The sequence below is a fragment of the Fusarium subglutinans genome (assembly GCF_013396075.1).
Source record: "Fusarium subglutinans strain NRRL 66333 chromosome Unknown NRRL66333_c0000185, whole genome shotgun sequence".
NCBI lineage: Eukaryota > Fungi > Ascomycota > Sordariomycetes > Hypocreales > Nectriaceae > Fusarium > Fusarium subglutinans.
The window spans coordinates 1-18,817 of record NW_023502248.1 but is presented as its reverse complement, the minus strand read 5'-3'; the positions used below and the strand labels follow the sequence as shown (position 1 = coordinate 18,817).

The following is an 18,817-nucleotide window of genomic DNA, read 5'->3' as shown; positions in this document are numbered from 1 at the left end:
ATGACCCCGCTGGGGAATATGTCACGTGTTAGAGGCAGCAGACAGTCACCTAAACTTAGTACTTAGGTAGCTTGTTGAAATTGACGTTCTTGTGCAGGCATTGGTATCAAAACATAATAGTGAACCTTGTTATCTTTTCTAAAATGGGTTGAATCAGTTACCCTCCTAGTGTGAGACGTCCTGATCCATCATGTCAACATTGTTGGGTTGCTGAGAACAGCGTTCGATGACGTTTCAGGGAGGCCCGTCATGGCATTATAGAGAAGGATACGGGTATAAAATAAAATGAAGGGATTTTACCGTGACGCTATTCTCCAGAAGCAATAAAACATCACATCGTAAGGTAAGATGACAAGATAAACACAGCTGAATGTATCCTAGACTTATGCTAATTTAGCCAGGTCCTTTTGCCAATTAAGGTCAGGGTCTCGAGTCGTCGGGTCTTTCCTCTTATAGTCTAGGACAACCACTGAAGGATTTATCCTTATCTCGGCTATGGCGATATGTCTTTAATCATGGTATATACCGGATGATCTGAACTATTTTAGTCTAACATAAGCGGCTGATTGACCATTTTAAGCCTACGATATAACTGCCCATGAGAATATCAGGTGAAGTTCTGGAGTTTCATGTCGACTATTTAGCGTACCCAACGGACGCAAGAAATAGTAGATCTAGCTAGAACTCTATATTTTTCGGACTCAAGATATGGATTTCTTTTATTCTGACGAAATTGACGCCTCGCGTTATGAGACATATGACTTGGATCATGGCATACCACTACGAATGCATAGGGACTCGGCAATAGAGGTCAAAGGAGCACTTCGAGCCCGAAAGGATTGGACTCGCTACGTACGCCCAGTGCATGGGTATAAAGGCGGCTTGGCCGACCCGTTCGGTTTCATCAGCGTAACTATCCCCGAATATCGCCCGGAAAGGCTTGAGATTGTTTCGTATGCGAACGAGTTTGCGTTTCTCTATGACGGTTTGCGACCCCCTTAGCCAGTTGGTGGGGATATGCTAAGCATTTACAGATGATATGGAAACGCTTGAACTTAAAATCCCGACAAATGATCTTGATAGTTTTCTCCAGCCGTTTGTAACCCCGGCACTTGAGGCCGATGCCCGAAGCCGTCCCGAGAAAAGACTCCAAGCACAGATATTCTCGGAAATGATGGCTATAGATCACCAGCGGGCTATTACGACGATGAAGGCATGGGCAAGCTTTGTCCAGTTAGCATCGCGAACAAGAATGACGCCCTTTGAGACTTTGGAGGAATACATCCCAACACGAGTCATAGATGCAGGTGAACTGTAAGCCTGCGCGCAATATACTGATGATATGTACATTCTGCTCACAGAAATAGGATCTGGTTCGGGTCATTGACCTTCGGAATGGGTCTTACCATCCCCGACGAAGAATACGATCTATGTATGAGCCTAGCAAAGCCAGGATATGCCGCACTAGGTTTGACGAATGACCTTTACTCTTGGGAGAAAGAAAGAAAGGCAGCGCAGGATATTGGGCAGGACTACGTCTTCAATGCAATTTGGGTCATTATGAGAGAGAGTGCTATTGGGGAGGAAGAGGCAAAAGAAGTTTGTCGACGTGAGATTGCGCAGAACATCGGTCTGTTCCGTGACATCGTGGCAAGGACGAAGAGTGACCTGAGCGTATCTCGGGATCTTCGCGTATATATCGAGGCGGTTATGTGGTCATACAGTGGAAACCTAGTTTGGAGCATCTACTGTCCTCGGTATAAATGAGGACCGACAGAAGGAAATTGACGTAGCCGATCTTACGCACTTCTCTTTTGAATATTCTTGATTGTTACCTTGAAAGCCCCCACAGTTGCTCATAATGGCCCGGATCAAAAATATGTACAGTCGCCGACTCTTGGGTTCCCCTGATCGGCGAACAGACAATCCGGCGACCAAAACTGACGTACCACGACTTCCGAATAAACCGCTATAAAAGTGATATTTAGAGCTAGTCGTGTTTATGTAAAACATTTTCCTTCTCTCGGTGACATTGTTGAGATGAATAAGCCATTTACTGACCCTCACGAATCGATACATACAGCGGACCAGAGGCCGTGAGACGATGACCGACCACTCAGCAAATAAAGGAAATGCACTAGAGAGCAACATCAAATATCCATTCTGGTTTGGCGGTATCGCCAGCGCTTCAGCTGCTTGCGTGACTCATCCTCTTGATCTTGGTACAGTAAACCGTCTTCTTCACAATTAAATGGACTAACGCGTAGTCTCCTAGTCAAGGTAAAGACTCTCATACTTCAAATCCCCACCAACTGATTCACCTTAGATCTTTGTGTACAGGTCCGTTTGCAGACAAGGGTACTACGCGTGGCCCCGTCGTTTGCTTCCGCCGTCAAGATCATCATCAGTGATGAAGGTGTATCGGGTTTATACAGTGGTCTAACAGCATCTGTGGTACGCCAGCTCACCTATTCGGGCATCCGCTTTGGCATCTACGAAGAACTCAAGTCGAAATCTGGACCTGCTCCTAGCAGCCAATATCTCCTTACCACCGCGTGGTGTTCTGGATTTGCAGGTGGTTTGGCGGGCAACTTTGCCGATGTTCTAAATGTTAGAATGCAGCATGATGGCTCACTTCCATCTCACCAACGACACAATTATCGACACGTCGGCGACGGAATATTACGAATGGCACGTGAAGAAGGTATTGGCGCTTACATGAGAGGATGGCTGCCTAACTGCACACGCGCTGCGACACAGACAGCAGGGCAGCTTGCAAGCTATGATATCATCAAAAAGTCCATCCTCAACTATAGAAAGACGGAGGAGACGCCCGCTGTACAAGCGACTTCTGCATTCTTAGCAGCTGTGATCGCGGTAACAGTGACTAATCCGCTAGATGTCCTGAAAACCAGGGCCATGTCTTCCATATCTCCAGACGGGACAGGTATGGTAGCTACTGCAAGGGAGGCATTCCGGACTGAAGGACCCGCTTGGATCTTCCGAGGATGGGTACCGAGTTTTCTGCGGGTTGGACCGTAAGTGCACCGACGAGTCTGTTTCCAGATTGAAGACTAACGATGTGTAGGCATACGATGTGTATGTTTGCCTTTTTGGAGATTCAACGGAGCCTCTATAGAAGGACATTTAAATGTTAGCACAGGTCAAATTAACACGCATGAGATTACGGTGGTCTACAAGGGCCTTCCTACCAGTGAAGCCGAGTGGTGACATCAACAGCAAAAATATTAGAGATGCCGGATTTCCGTTTTACATTAGGCGATCTATGCTCACACATGCGGTGACCAGTTTAGACCATCAATCGATTGATTGATCGGCTGCCATCCATGCTATTGCTATGTTGCTCACGCTTCCAGCACAAGGAGTACTCCGTTCCGCTCCAGGGCATGTCTGATCGGGCTAGATCCACCATGGACTGCTCCGATGCTCGCCACCGCAGGTCGGGATGATTCCATGACTGACGAGCCGCCAAAGAAATGGACTCCAAATATTGACTAAAATGCTCAGAAAGGACTGCTTTGGTCCCATAAGCTTAGAGGCCTTCACATCCTTCCAGTAATGATCTTTCGTTCAATTGGCATCACGCATCGAAGAAATATGGCGACCCAAGTTCTCACAAAGTCCACCAAAGCTGAGCTGTTCCCCAATGGCGGTTGGGATACCCATCACCATATTTTCGAGCGTATGTTCTCTTGTGATTTGATCTTCCAAGACCTTAACTAACATCATACCAGCATCAACCTTTTCCTACAGTCCAACACGCCACTTGACGCCCCCCGCCGCAACAGTCCAGTCCTTCAAGACCTTCCGACAGAAACTCGGCATCACCAATTCCGTGCTTACCCACGGCCTATCCTACGGCGATGACTGCACTTCGCTCAAGACTTTCGTCACCCAACTGGGAAAATCTAGTACATCAGGCGTTGGTGTTATTGACCCCGAGAATACTACCGATGATGAGATACGAGATATGCAGGCGACAGGTATCTGCGGTCTCCGTGTGAATCTCTATCACTATAACGCGATGGAAGATGTGGAGCTTCAGAAGAAAACTCTCCGTGCGTACCTTGAACGGGTGACTCGTTTGTCTCTCCCTTGGAGTCTCACAATGACGACTATCCGCACGGACTTTTGGGACACCCTAGAACCGTTTGTTAGGCAAGAGGTGGCTCCGACAGGCCGACCCCTCATAACAGATCATTTCGGACTGTTAAAAGGACCGAGTATGCTCCCAGCTCAGTACCGGCAAGACCCAACTCAACAGCCGGGCTTCTCACCCATTCTACGGCTCGTCAAAGACGGTCTTCTCTATGTCAAACTCAGCGCTCCATACCGCGTCAGTGAACAGAGCCCACGGTACAGCGACCTGAAGTTTCTTGTGCGAGCTCTTGTAGATGCGAACCCGCGTCAGGTCATTTGGGGTAGTGATTGGCCGCATACACCAAGGATGAAGGTACGAAGTCATGAAGAAGCTATGAAGGAGACGCCGTTCCTTGAGGTCGACGATGAGGCATGGCTGTGGAGTCTGAGGGAGTGGCTTTCAGATGAGGAATGGAATATGTTGATGGTTGATAACCCAAAGAGATTATTTGGCTAGACAATGGCTGTAGATTACTCTATAGAAAGAATCAGAGCAGAACACAATATAAATTTGAGGTCGCTTTTTAACCTTATCTTCACATTTCATTAACGTTCAGTCATTCTGATACCCTTGGAGTTACTATAACATAGGGTAAAGAGCCATCAATACCTGTAAAAATCACCGTTAGGCCAAGTTACCCAAAAGCGAAGGCCCTCGTTATCGTAGTAACAAGGAATGGGGCATATGTCTATTCTCAACAATGCCGATTCTGACTCCCGATTTATCAATTTCGTATCGAGTCTATTTATCCTTACGGATAGTACGGATCAAATCCCCCATGGCCGCACCGTTACGTAGCTCGGCAAACATCTTTTCATCAATCTCAGCTCGCTCCTGACACAAAGCCACGACTTGCTCCATCAGAGACGGAGGAACACATACAACACCATCAGCGTCTCCAACAATGATGTCGCCCGGGTTTACCCACAAATCACCGCCGGACAGAATCGGAACATTGATCTCTGAGGCTCGTGTGAAAGTGTTTGATCCCAAGATAGACTGGCCTCGCGAAAATACCTGCGCCTGGTTAACTCAATCTTAGTAAGGGCGAGGAAGCAATATGTACAGGGAATCCGATCTCTTTATGCTCGTTGACATCTCTCATTTTTCCGTTGATGACAACGCCCTCTGCACCTAGATACTTGGCGCGGGTGGACATGAGGCCGCCCCAGCAAGCAGAGGGCACTGAAGGAGGCTGCTGGATGTACATGACTCCACCTTTCACATTATGGTCGACGAAGTGCGTGTCAAGCTTGGGCGCGTCTGTCCATTTTGTTACCACCATCTTGACCGTGACAGCTGGGCCGAAGATGCGAGTCTGCGAGTCGACAGACCGCAATCTTATACCATGAAGAAAGCCGCCTCTGGGATACTTAAGCTTGACCAGCGCATCTCCAATCTAGAAAACGGACGGTCAGGGAGTTGGAGCTGGGATAGGTAGGTACTTGCGGGGTTTGTCTTACGTCGCATGATGTAAATTTGCGCAACAGCTCGCGGGCTTGGGATGACATGATGGCCGATTTCCGTGAATTGAAGAGCCAGTGGGAGCTTGGCTTGTGACGTTCTCGTTCTACTGAGAAGCTGAGGCTCGGATGTTTTGATTCAAAGTTAAAGGGACAGCTCCGTGTTTCTGCCCAGAGTGGAAGACGCGCTACTTGCGCCCTGTGGGGAAGAATTGAAATGGGCTGGTTCCTATTGGTCAACGCCTCTAAGAGGACTCTTCCGTCTCGCGGACTGCTCCTTGAGTCCAGATCTCTCAACCAAAGAGTCTGGGGTATCAACTTTGGGGAACTGGCAGTGACTGGGGAAGTCCAGCATCAGAAACTTTGGCGGAGAACTGGCGAGGAGGCAAAATCGATATAAGGATGGACCGGTGCGCTCGAAATCACTTCAATCAATCAGTGAAGTCTTCAGCTTGGCCTAGAGACATCCATTCAACCATAAAGTTCTTGTATCATATTCGTTTACCTGAGAATGACTGCCGCCATGGCCGAGCAGAAGAAGGATCTTTCTCTCTCTTCAGAGCACATCGACGAAATACCAGTCAAGGCCAAAGAGTCCGTTGGCAACGGACTTGGCATGACGGATGAGCAATATGATACCAATGAGAAGAGCCTGGTCCGTAAACTGGACTTTACTCTTCTGCCCATGGTCTGGCTTCTTTACTTCTTCAATCATCTCGACCGTAACAATATCGCGTGAGTTCTTGCCAAGCACTGCGAAAACTTTGTAGCAATCACTAACAATCTTAAGACAAGCGCGTCTCAGTACCTTCGAACAAGACCTTGGTCTCAAAGGCAATCAGTTCAATGTTGCAGTGCCGATCCTGAGCGTTGGATACATGCTTATGCAACTCCCCAGGTAAAACGACTTCTTGACATTCGATGCTCAAAGGCTTACGCGTTCTAGTAACATGCTCCTTACTCGAACCCGCCCGTCGATGTACATCCCAGCCTGGACTGCTTTGTGGTCCATTGTGTCTGCCGCTACTGCTGGTGCTGGTACCTATACTCACTTGATCGTCATCCGATTCTTCCTTGGTATCGCTGAAGCACCTTTCTTCCCAGGCATGTCTCTTCCCTCCGCGACCAATTTGAACACATTGACTAATTACGTGCACAGGTGCCATGTTCCTGCTCAGCTGCTGGTATCCTCGCAAGGAGCTTGCCCTTCGAACCGCGATACTATACTCTGGTGTTCTCCTCGCCACCGCCTTCTCGGGTCTTATTGCTGCTGGCGTTCTGTCAGGCCTTGAAGGCGCTGGAAGCTTCATGGCTGCCATTGTCGCTTTCTTCGTCTTGCCTGACTTCCCTGGACAGAAGACTGGAGTTATGAAGTGGCTTCTATCTGATGACGAGCAGAAGGTTGCCGTTGAGCGTATTAACAGAGACCGTGTCTCTCTTCCAGATGCTGATCACGGTGTCTTTGCGGGTTTGATGATGGCTGTCACGGATTTCCGAACCTGGGTGTTCGTAAGTTTCATTTTTGCAAGAGGCTACACGGGAATGCTAACAGTGAATAGGTCATCATGCTTACGGCCAACCATAGTGCGTACGGCTTCAACAGCTTCTTTCCCACTATCGTCAAGTGATTCAAGCTCGGTAACACAACTCTTACGCTCATTCTGACTGCCCCTCCTTATCTTGTCGCTACAGCCACTGCTTTTGCTACAGCGTGATCCAGTGATCGTCGCAAGAACCGAGGCTACCATATCGCCATCCCTCAAGCAGTAGGTGTTGGCTTCACCATTTCCGTCGCCACGCTCAACAACGCCGCGAGATATGCAGCTGCCTTCCTTTATATCTGCGGTTGTTTCTCATCCAACGCCATGGTTTTTAGTTGGGCTAGTTCAACTCTCAACCAGACGCCTGAGAAGCGCGCTTGTGCCACTGCTATCATCAATCTTCTCAGCCAACTTGGCAATATCTGGAGTCCATATTTTTTCCCTGCTAGTGATGGTCCGCGCTACATCAAAGCAAATCTGCTCATGATGGCCTTCTCGGCGCTGTCAGTCGCGACTTGTGTGTTTATGAGATTCAGCTTGCAGAAGGCCAATAAGAAACTTCGGGAGTCGGACGATGGTATCAATTTGTTTACTTTGTAAGGTTTCAGAGCAGTGTTAGAACACGTTTAATTATCTGTATCTCGCGATTGAGCCACTTCAAAATACAAAGAACAGCCTTTGTTTCTCGACACATATATCGCATGGGACAAGATTCGGTTACTGACATCCCTTGTTCAGTCAGGTCCAAGTCAGAAGACTCAAAGCCTTGAGCCTAAATAGTAAACGATTTAAATGACCTGGTATAAATTTAGACCAACTTCATTCAAGCTTAGGGTAACATATTGGAATATTCGTGGCTGTCTTCAGCAATGTGTAATATTGACAGCTTTACAGGGTAATCTCGGATAGCCCACGAAGTCTGGTTCGCCTAAGATCTGTAACAAAAAGGCACTAAACTACGGAGTACTCCATGATTGGCTAAGCTTTGGCGAGAGAACTCGGGGAACCGATCAGCAAAGCGCTCCGCCCGACATCCGACAGACCAGCAGATCCACGAGTCAGGTACGCTTGGCCGTTTTCATCGAGGAGCAAAACATGAACGACTTGGACCTATTTGCCTCCAGTGAAATGAAGAGTGTTCACACCTTGAGCTTTATCGTCTGTGTCTTGTTTTAGCCTTGCAATCATCCGAAACTATGCATATTCTACAAAGAAAACCCATTGATGTCGAGTCAACGCTAGCGTCCTTGACTCTTGCTGAAAAGATCTCCCTTCTGTCTGGTATGCTACCATTAGCCAACCATTCAGTACACCGTAGCTGACAACAGGCAGGAAGCGACTTTTGGCATTCTCAAGCTATACCATCTCATGCCATCTCCTCGATAAAATGCACTGACGGGCCTAACGGTGCCCGAGGAGGGAGATTCTTCAACCCTGTTCCAGCATTATGTATCCCTTGTGGAACTGGTCTTGGTGCAACTTGGAACCCCGATCTTCTCTACTCCGCCGGCCAACTACTGTCTAGAGAATGTGATGCTAAAGGTGCACATATTTGGCTAGGCCCTACAGTCAATCTGGTCCGAGGACCCCTCAATGGCCGCGGTTTTGAGAGCTTTTCTGAAGAACCGTATCTAAGTGGCGTTTTAGCGACAGAAATTATCCGTGGAGTTCAGAGCAGAGGTACTGCAGCAGCCTTGAAGCACTTTGTGGCCAATGATCAAGAAACGGCCAAGATGTCCACGGATATTTGCATGTCAGAGAGGGCGCTGCGAGAAGTTTACCTTAAACCTTTCCAGATGGCAGTCAGGGATGCCAAGCCCAAGATTTTCATGTCTTCCTATAACAAAGTCAACGGTGTACACGTGTCAGAAAGTAAGAAGCTACTGAAGGATATCTTGCGAAGTGAGTGGGGTTTCGACGGCCTCGTCATGAGTGACTGGTAAGCAGTTCACTACTCATCATATGGCGGCAAGCTGACAGTCTAGGTATGGCACATATGGTTGCACCGATGCACTCAATGCGGGAGTGGACGTTGAGATGCCAGGCCCCTCAAGACATCGTGCTGAAAAGGCTTTGGTCGCTGTAGTTTCAGGCAAAGTCAGTCGCAAGACGATAGATGAGCGAGCCAGAAAGGTGCTCGAGCTCGTCAATACCACTACTTCAGCTCGAGTATCAACGAAAGAGTCAACTCGTGACTCACCAGAAGACAGAGCGCTAAACAAACGACTCGCGACTGAGAGTATCGTACTTCTCAAGAACTCAGACAGCATCTTGCCGGTTACTCCTAAGGACTATGCGGATGTCGCTATCATTGGGCCAAACGCCAAGCTTGCTGCAGCTTGTGGTGGGGGAAGTGCAAATCTACGACCATATTATACCAGCTCCGTCTTCCAGGGAATTAGTGACCAACTTCCATCCAAGGCAAAAGTCCATTTTGAACCTGGAGTATTCGGCCACGTGTTGCTACCATATTTCACGGGTGATAATGTCACGGATGAGAATGGAAAACCAGGCGTCTCCATTTCTTTCTTTAACGAGCCAGAGTCAGCGTGGCAAACGAGGAAGCCATTTGACCAGCAAAGCATACCAGACACTACGTATCAACTAATGGACTATGATCATCCTGAGAAGGGCGAGACGTTTTATATGTCCATGACAGCTTACTACAAGCCAGACCTAGACGGGACTTATGAGTTTGGTCTCGCTAGCTACGGAGTCTCGAGATTATATATAGACGAACAGCTGGTTATCGACAACGCGACATTACAGACCCATGCCGGGATGTTCTTCGGTCATGGATCTAGAGAAGAACGCGGGACTTACGAGATGAAAGCTGGTGAGACATATCGACTCCGCGTTGAAGCTGGCAGTGCATCGACTTCAATAACAACAGGCGGCTCTTTCATTCCCATACCAGGTGGAGCATGCCGCTTGGGCGGCTGTCTGAAGCTTGATCCAGAAGAGGGCATCAGACGTGCTGTCGGAGTAGCGAAGAAGTGTAAGCACACTTTCGTTGTAGTTGGCCTCAATGCAGACTTCGAGAAGGAGGGCAAGGATAGAGAGTCTATGAGCCTACCGCCACATGTCGATGACCTTGTATTTGCGGTACTTGAAGCGCAGCCGAACGCTATAGTGGTGACTCAAGCTGGAAACCCGATTGAGATGCCATGGCGTCATAAAGCGAAAGCTATCCTGCATAGCTGGTATGGGGGGAATGAAGCAGGAAATGCAGTAGCCGACATTGTTTTCGGCAAGGTCAATCCCAGTGGCAAATTACCCATCACATTCCCGAATAGTCTCCAGGATGGACCGACTTTCCTGAGTTTCGGAAGCGACAACGGAAGGATATACTATTCGGAGGATGTTTTTGTTGGACATCGCTGGTTCGATGCTCGGGGCATTGAGCCAGCTTTCGAGTTCGGGTATGTCCATTCCGTGTGACTTTGATGATTACCGCTAACAATATTTAGTCACGGCCTCAGCTATACAACATTCTCAACATCCAACATCCGAGCCGCGAAGGACGGTATACATATTGACGTGAAGAACACCGGAAAGAGGGCTGGTGCCGAAGTTGTGATGCTCTACATCTCTTACGATGCGGCAAAATCAGGTCAGAAGTCGAGATTTCACCGCCCTGTGCGAACACTTGCTGGATTTCAGAAGGTCTTCTTGGAGCCGGGCCAAGAAACGGCAGCGTTTATGGCTTTAGACAAGTACAGCACCGCGGTATGGGACGAGACATCCGATAGTTGGCTTTGCGAAGCAGGAACATACACCGCTTCGGTCAGGAGCTCGAGTGACAGTTTAGAAGTTAGCTTCAGAGTGGAGAAGGATATATATTGGAACGGGGCATAGCTTCAGTGCTGGCATGCGTATTTAGACAGGAGGGATCTTATAATTTCTTTAAATGCCTAGCAAGAATCACATTGCTACATACTGCCTACATCTGGCATGGTCCAATATGTATCTGCAAGCGGCCAGAATGAATCCATGAAGACATCAGGTTGCCCAGAGCCATACTGACCGTGAAGACCAAAATTGAAGATACTGTCCAGGTGAGGCTCAGCCTCCTCTAGGTAGAGTCCAAAGTCTGTTTGATCCTGAGTGCCTTGCTCAGGTAGTGGCGAGATGTTCATAGACATAAAGTTTGCTGCTGATGCAGAAGCTGGTTCATTCCCAAAAGGCATATCAGACGCTGGCTGCGCAGGGTCTACGTGGTCTTCAGAGTCGCCTTGCTCGCCGGGCTGAAACTGCAGGTTTTGAACCGTCTCGGTGACGCTGTGCTTGGAAAAGACTTCTCTGGCCCCAGAGCCACTAATATCTCTTGATACTCCAGCTGCATTGTAGCTTTCTGACTCCTCCTCTTCCCAGATTGAGGGACAGGCGTAAGGTCCATGACGATCTCGTTGTGCATCATTTACTAAATCGTTAATGCCTTTCTTGAGTATCGCAGTAGTTGGCAGAATGACTGCCTGCTCTTCCAATGCTTCAACACACGCAGTCAATCGCATGATAAGCTCCGCCTGTGGCATATCGCCCATGGGGTATTGTCCGAGTCTTGAGATAATCCGTGCAGAATGGAAAGCGCACATCGCAATTGAAGGATCACTGATTAGCTCGGATCCTCCGATCGACTTGCGTACCTCAAGGATCTTGGAAACAGATATAGCGTGATATAGGCACTTTTCACGACATGCTGAGGTGTAGTCTGGTGACAGCTGTAATATCTCAGCAGTTGGGAGGCCTTCACGGAATCCTGGGATTGTAAAGCGGAAGAGGTCGCAATGTGTCTGATGCCACCAAGCATGTAACATCAGGAATGGGGTACGCGAAGGCGAAAAGGCTCGTAGAGAGAAGGCTGTAGGGTCCCAATGGTATCTTGCCGGCAAACTAGCGGAGAATTGGCGCAATTCGTTTTCGATAGACTCTACTGCGAGCAGGCATTGATCGATGGGTTCTCGGTGATTTGTGATCGTGAGAGTAAGTCTATGTCACAGTTAGGCAAGATGATGCAGCAGTGGATCTGGGCTCTAACCTTTGCACGCGGTTGCGAATGTCCAGAACGCGAATACAGTAGCCAAGCAGGCCAATATTGGATGTATCCTCATGTGGACTCGAGTGCAGCGGTACCGTTATTACTGGGGCGTCCATGGAAAAAGACTTTTCTGCGCATGGTAGCCTGATATGGAGAGTCTCTGGAGTACAGGCCGTGAACTCCGTCTTCCCACTCGAGTACAACGAGTCCATGATATAGATGGCCCACATCAGTCGCCGATGACGCTCTTGCACTAGGAACTTCTGACGCGGATCTTCGTGGTTCAGTCGAAGGATGTAAGCGAGCCTCGATGTAAGAGCCATCGAGACAAGCATCTTGCTGACGCGCTGCGAGAGGTAGTGGTCCAACGTGACGAGAAGCCATGCTTCGATATCCGATAGCCGAGGCTGGGCGACTCGTCTGAGGAGGTGAGATTCGGCATCTTCGATCCACCTCTTTGCCATTGTTCTATGTTCAGCGCTGCCTGGGTTGATGAACCGCGACGTGATTCCGCATATCGCTGATAGCACGCATGGGTTTAGCTCGTTCTTTGACCATGATTGTAACAGGGTTGCTCTATGGAGAAATCCGTAACAAGGTATCGGGTGTATTAGGTCGAAGTAGGCATCGATATGTTTCTTAACAGTTTGTTTGCTTATTCCTAGGTCCCTATTTCCTATCAGTGCTGCGACCACGAGTAGCAGTATGGTATGGCTTACCACTGTGTCGTCTGTAGCGGTGTTGGCATCGAGCCTGGTGAAAGTTGAAGGCCTAGTGGTCTTGGGGCCTGTGAGTGTTGAGATCCATGGCGATCGGATCCTGGGACTGACGGGGTGCTGTCCGCTGCTATCGAGGGTTCACCACGGGGTGACAGACCAGATTCATGACTCTTAGCCCTTGCGGCTGGAGGGTAATGGCAAGGACTTCCGCGATCCGAACATCGTGAACACGCCGGTCTCTGGCCAGAGCACTTCAACTTGCGATCGCGACACGGTATACACGCCCTAGTTACGCGTCGTCTTTCTAGTACCTCTACCGCGTTTTCGGAGTCTGATACCAGAAGAGAGCAGTTGAACTTGAGCCTCTTGCAGTTGTTACAGCCTTTAGGATCGCTATCGCATCTCACCTGCAGTCGATTTCCATTAGCCGACAGTCATTTGCTCGGAGCTGTCGCGTACCTTGCGGTTCCGACATTGGGCACATATCTCGGATGTCTTGCGATTTCGCATACGGGATCCATTTCTTGGTTCCATTGCGAATTTCATCCGAACAGTTCAGGCCAGGATGAGAAAAGGAAGTCGGGGGGAACAGAACAGTCGAGGTCTACCCCAAAACCCAGGCGCAGAAATCTCTCCGCCCGACATCCGAGCCCGGAAATGCACTAACGCTACGGAACTCCACTTACCCCAGACCTTCTCCTGGGGAAATCAGGAGAGTGACCAGGCTAGCAGACTTTGCAGGTCTCGAACAGGCGTTACCTTGACTCCAGGTCGACGCGTGATAGTAAAGTTTTGCGGGGGAGAGCTGCTCTGGGGTTCGGTGGCTGGGTATATCAGCAGAGCATCATCCCGGTCAAGATCTTCACGATCAATCCAGCCCAACATCATTCAAGTTTCAGAGGCAGTCGCAATGTTATCAAAAAACAGAATCCTTCAACACTTCAATCGCCATTTGGCCATTGCTTTCGCAGTCATCGCCGTGTCAACCTTCAACTATGGCTTTGACAATGCAGCTTACAATAACACCCAGGCCATGGAAGCTTTCCAGGCGCAATTCGGCGAGTGGGATGCTGAGAAGGGCAAATATGCCATTCCGCCATCGTGGTTATCTCTCTTCAACAGCTTGAACTACATTGGCTTCGGAGCTGGTGTCATCATTGGTAGTCTTGTCAGTGAGAGATGGGGACGACGATGGTGTATGTTCACCATGAGTGCTTGGGCGCTGGTTCCAGCTATCATGGCTGTTACATCGACGAACAAACACCAGATCATGGCTACGAGAATCCTCAACTGTAAGTGCTACCCAATCTGCCGAGCTGATCCGCATAGCTGACACCTATAAACAGATATCTACATTGGCATGGAGCTTGCTGTTGTCCCCGTTTACCAATCCGAAATCATGCCTCGCGAAATTCGTGGCTTCGCAGTTGGCTCATACCAGTTCAGCTTAATGGTGAGTTCTCCTAACGTCGCGTCATTCAGATAAGCTGACAAAGAATAGTCTGGAACTCTCATTGTGGCATGCGTCTGCCGAGGAACGAGCACTCTATCCGGCAATCTCTCATTTCGGATCCCTTTCGGTCTATTCTTCATTATCCCTGTCGTCGTCATGTGCGCCATCTTCTTCATCCCAGAGGTATATAACCCAATTCAAGCACGAATGTCTTCATACTGACCAAAGACAGTCTCCTCGATGGCTACTCACCAAAGACCGAACTGAGGAAGCTCGCGCCGCCCTTGGAAAGCTTCGAGAGGGCAAAGAGACCGAAGCGGACATCGATGAGAGCTTTGCTGCTCTTCAATACGCGTTGGAGCACGAACCTGAGCAGGGCAACTACCTCGAGCTTTTCCAGGGAAAGAATCTGAAGCGTACGGCAATTGTCGTAGCTATGAACTTCTTCCAGCAAGCAACTGGTCAAGCCTTTGCCTCGACATATGGCGCCATCTTCATCCGAGATATCGGAACTGTCAACCCTTTCACTATGACCATCGTCAATGCCATTGTCAATCTCTGCTCAGCTTTTGCAGGTCTTTATCTCGTTGATCGGGCTGGTCGTCGGTAAGTCCCTTTGGTCCTCCAATATCTGAATGTCCCTGACTTTTGTAGGCCTCTTCTGTTGACAAGCGCTGGCTGGATGTTCTGCGCCATCATCACGATGGGCGCTCTCGGAACAGTTCCCAACCCGTCCTTCGGTATAAAATCAGGCATCGTAGCAATGCTCACCCTCTTCGGATCCGGCTTCACGTTCGCCTTCGCACCTCTCAACTACGTCATCACCACCGAAATTCCCGCCCTGCGACTTCGCGACGCCTCCCAGCGAACGGCGTCGATCGTCAACGTCGTAGCCAACTTCCTTGTCAGCTTCAGCATTCCTTATATGCTGTATCCTCAGTATGCCGGTCTTGGATCCAAGGTTGGATTCGTTTTCGCTGGCATTTTGGCATTGGCTATTGTCTTTGTTGTCCTGTGCGTTCCTGAGTGCAAGGGCAAGTCTTTGGAGCAGGTTGATCGCATGTTCAATGAAGGTATTCCTCTTCGCAAGTTTGGAAACTACAAACCTGAGGATTTGACTGGAGATGTTGAGGAGATGGGAGGCAAGGAGAAGGGAAATGCTTCAGTTGTTGTGAACCACCGCGAACAATCATAAGCACTGTTCATCCAAGGCTGAAATGAGCAATGATAACAGGCTAGTAGAAGTTAATCTAGCATGCTTCGAAAGCGAACTAATATTTATTTCGTTCATCATCATCATGGCCTGCATCACGGAGACGGCAGCCAGCAATTAGTTGTCATTTTGACAAGAGCACTTCATCCGGTCTCACTATTGAACTCGTAACTGTCTCGTCCGCATCAGTCTGGATCGTCTCTATCGTCCGCTCAATAAAGATATTCTCAGTGCTGGACCCATCGGACTCGCTTCCTCGTTTTACTCGAAGTGTAATGTCGCGGACGAATTGACGTGCTCCAGGCATGCATGCTACCATCATGCCTACACAAATCTCGATATTTGACCAGATTATTATTCCGACAGAATCAGCTGCGTGGACGGTTAGAATGTTTCAGCACCTTGAGGAGGACATTTTCATACCGGTCATGTTCCGTGACGTTGAAAATACTATCAGGGTTGGGATGCGGACGGAACTGACGATCGTGAGGCTATATCATACGATTAGCACGAAATGTTACTGCGCAAGGGCCTGACTCAACTTACAAGAGGCCCACTCCAAACATAGCAATAACTCCAATCTTTTTCTTCAGCTTGATTCCGATTTTGAGAAGTTGAGTCATTGGAAGAATCATCATCCAAATGTCCAAAGCAACGTTCCATGCACCGTGAGTTATCCCTATGAGATTTGCACTCAAGACAACACCTTGCGGATTCTTATCCCTCCATCCATTCCAAAGAACACCGAGTGGCCGTCGTTGAAGGAAGATTAGGACTAGATATAAGGGACATATGGCCAGAATAGAGATCGTGGTCCATCGGACAATGGTGCGGAACTTTTGGTCGGGGAATATGCGAAGAAAGAAGGCTAGGATTGATAGTTTCACGAGAGCGAGGGCTGTCGCGTAGGATAGCTCGGAAGCGAAGATCAGCTAGGTGAGTTAGCCTTGCAATTACACCGGGATGTCCTGAGCTCGTACGATGAGAAAGGTGCGGATGTTATCGTCTTCCACGAACCAGATATCGAGTCCAAGACCCTTTGAGGTGACTGAAGTCACACAGCTCGTGTTAGCATTGTATAACGACGTGATCAGATGGGTTTGTAACACCTACGGATTTGACAGAAAATATTAAATGCAATAATAAACGGCTGTTTAATAGTCAGAGGCACGACCATAAAAGTTCGGTTGCATCACATACCAGAGCTGCTAAGATGAGGCTATCGTCATGTCCATATGGCACAAACCCGATTATCTTTGAGATGGCTCTCATAGTAAAGAAGACCATAGCTAACACGCCTATCGTCAAACAGCTGATTCGGATTTCTTGTCGGCGATCGGTGATCGGCCACTCGCATGCCCGGGACGTTTTGTTCTTGAAGTCTAGCTATTGCATCAGCGATTGATGTTGGAGCCACTACACGCAAGTTGATTAAGCCTACCCAATATCTCGGTGAAGTTGCAGTCGTGTTTTACACAGATCTCAACATTATGATAAAGTGGCTTGTCTCGACAGAGGTCGTCGGTTTGGCTGCCTCGAAACGCTTCTGTGCCATTCGTCTTTGTATAACATGTCCTCTACACTCGTCAGTCTCAGATCACAGCAATCACAGGATTGGTACTGACCGCACACTCGGATGTTCCCGCTAGAGGATCGACGGCGCGTCTGTCAAGCTCATGAGCTTGGACTAAACTTCCAGTAGGTATCAAGCATAGTGCAAACGCGTATAATACTCGATATATGAGCATTGTAGCATCTGAAACCAAAGATTTTGTCCGAGAAAAACAAAACAAAACACAAAATGCCTTCCTTGGAGCGCGATCATCATTCTTATGCAAGGGGAAGATTACATACCTGCCATTGTGGCGCAGATTTGCGGAAAGCTAACGCCTTTTTGCATCGAATTGCCTCTTTTGGGGACTGCACACGGCAAGTTCCAGGCACCGTGGCGCATGTGCAACGGATATAGCTTCGATCTGTGCAATGACGGCACTTTGAGCATACAAATTTCGATCTGTTGCACAGTGAGATTTGTTTTCAGGGATGTTCGCGGGGTCGGGGCTTTGGTGGCTGCCGCATCTGGACCCAGATGGCTTGTATAGCATTCCAGGTGCGCGGGGTCAACCCCCATGGAGAGCTGTCGCCGCATCCAGGGCTGTGGACTCTCAAATGAACGGTTTAAGGAAATTGAAGGTGCTTAATTGTAACATCATGAATGTTGTCTTAACACCTCTGCAGGCAGGTTGGGGAACAGATATCTGTGCGTAAACAAGATATCAGATTGTTATGGATGCAGTGATGACACCCAGGCACGCCACCACGGAAATAGAGTCCGTGTTACATAACTCCTCTAATACCTAGGGAAGCTAAAAAATCTTAAGATCTCGATCTCAAATGCCGAGAATACATAAGCAACTCCTGCCAAAGCTTAGAGCGCTCTTCGCTAAGCTTATTTTAGCATCCTCTTATTTGCTATTTGAGGAATACGTCGATCAAGCAGCCACATAAAGCAGTAACCGCCACCCTGTGTTCTTGAACCTCCTCGCCTTTTCAGCCACCTCTGCCTTTCTACAACGTACGAATAACGAGGCTTATCCCTGGATCCTCCAAGGGGAATTATCTCGTTCCTTGGGCGCCACGCTAACTGAACGATGCGATCCTGCGCTTTTAGCCCCCGTTCGATGAACCTCGCAGGACTCAAGGACTTCATGCTCGGTAACTTCTGCAGGCGATTTTGAGGCCCTAAGAATAAACATGCCGAATGGTCTGCGATCAAGTGTACTGACGGTCGTCGGCCAAGATCGTTACTGTAGCCAATGAGGCTATGATCGACGTGTAAGGGGCGCCCTTTCCCGACCAATCAAAGTATGCTGCGGGCTCTCTATTTGACTACAAAAGGAACCTCGTGTATGCAGATAGGGTAAGCAACAGGCCAACCTACGGAAGTCTGTAGGGGGCACTGTCCATAAACTCCTATAGCTCTATTTTTTATCTTATATTACTACTCTATCTACCCTTATATATTAGTAATAGTTACTTTATATACTTAAAAAATATACTAGCTATTTAATAACTATTATTTATTTATTAAAATACTATACTAGGTCTTATAGCCTTAAAAGTTATACTAAAAGCTTATTATATATATATACATAGCTATAGTACTTCCTTATATCCTTAATCCTTACTTTAAAAATAGCCTAATTTTATACTAAAACTAGGTATTAT

General features: G+C 48.3%; 7 protein-coding genes across 7 annotated transcripts; 4 read left to right on the top strand and 3 right to left on the bottom strand.

Moving 5' to 3' along the window:
- Positions 1–708: 708 nt before the first annotated feature.
- FSUBG_10564 (terpene synthase) lies at positions 709–3,231 on the top strand (the record flags this gene model as incomplete). Its single annotated transcript, XM_036675154.1, has 6 exons — positions 709–985; positions 1,035–1,314; positions 1,368–1,707; positions 2,341–3,038; positions 3,089–3,099; positions 3,164–3,231. The coding sequence occupies 6 exons, from the start codon at positions 709–711 to the stop codon at positions 3,229–3,231; spliced, it is 1,674 nt and encodes a 557-aa protein (XP_036533929.1).
- Positions 3,232–3,618: 387 nt separating this feature from the next.
- Positions 3,619–4,618, top strand: FSUBG_10563 (amidohydrolase 2; the record flags this gene model as incomplete). The annotated part of the gene is made up of 2 exons (XM_036675153.1): positions 3,619–3,703; positions 3,756–4,618. 2 exons carry the CDS (start codon positions 3,619–3,621, stop codon positions 4,616–4,618), a joined length of 948 nt encoding a protein of 315 aa, XP_036533928.1.
- A 285-nt stretch (positions 4,619–4,903) lies between these two features.
- On the bottom strand, positions 4,904–5,673 carry FSUBG_10562 (ribonuclease e inhibitor rraa dimethylmenaquinone methyltransferase; the record flags this gene model as incomplete). The annotated part of the gene is made up of 3 exons (XM_036675152.1): positions 4,904–5,179; positions 5,229–5,561; positions 5,626–5,673. 3 exons carry the CDS (start codon positions 5,671–5,673, stop codon positions 4,904–4,906), a joined length of 657 nt encoding a protein of 218 aa, XP_036533927.1.
- Positions 5,674–6,148: 475 nt separating this feature from the next.
- FSUBG_10561 (beta-glucosidase) lies at positions 6,149–11,024 on the top strand (the record flags this gene model as incomplete). Its single annotated transcript, XM_036675151.1, has 10 exons — positions 6,149–6,360; positions 6,416–6,523; positions 6,572–6,702; positions 6,785–7,134; positions 7,185–7,249; positions 7,346–7,762; positions 8,380–8,447; positions 8,499–9,105; positions 9,152–10,588; positions 10,637–11,024. The coding sequence occupies 10 exons, from the start codon at positions 6,149–6,151 to the stop codon at positions 11,022–11,024; spliced, it is 3,783 nt and encodes a 1,260-aa protein (XP_036533926.1).
- Positions 11,025–11,098: 74 nt separating this feature from the next.
- On the bottom strand, positions 11,099–12,668 carry FSUBG_10560 (transcriptional regulatory; the record flags this gene model as incomplete). The annotated part of the gene is made up of 2 exons (XM_036675150.1): positions 11,099–12,155; positions 12,205–12,668. The coding sequence occupies 2 exons, from the start codon at positions 12,666–12,668 to the stop codon at positions 11,099–11,101; spliced, it is 1,521 nt and encodes a 506-aa protein (XP_036533925.1).
- A 1,165-nt stretch (positions 12,669–13,833) lies between these two features.
- On the top strand, positions 13,834–15,571 carry FSUBG_10559 (sugar transporter; the record flags this gene model as incomplete). The annotated part of the gene is made up of 5 exons (XM_036675148.1): positions 13,834–14,215; positions 14,270–14,376; positions 14,425–14,559; positions 14,609–14,982; positions 15,031–15,571. 5 exons carry the CDS (start codon positions 13,834–13,836, stop codon positions 15,569–15,571), a joined length of 1,539 nt encoding a protein of 512 aa, XP_036533924.1.
- A 142-nt stretch (positions 15,572–15,713) lies between these two features.
- FSUBG_10558 (uncharacterized protein) lies at positions 15,714–17,450 on the bottom strand (the record flags this gene model as incomplete). The annotated part of the gene is made up of 9 exons (XM_036675147.1): positions 15,714–15,961; positions 16,013–16,080; positions 16,136–16,521; positions 16,570–16,637; positions 16,703–16,739; positions 16,790–16,971; positions 17,031–17,166; positions 17,215–17,276; positions 17,444–17,450. The coding sequence occupies 9 exons, from the start codon at positions 17,448–17,450 to the stop codon at positions 15,714–15,716; spliced, it is 1,194 nt and encodes a 397-aa protein (XP_036533923.1).
- Positions 17,451–18,817: the final 1,367 nt, after the last annotated feature.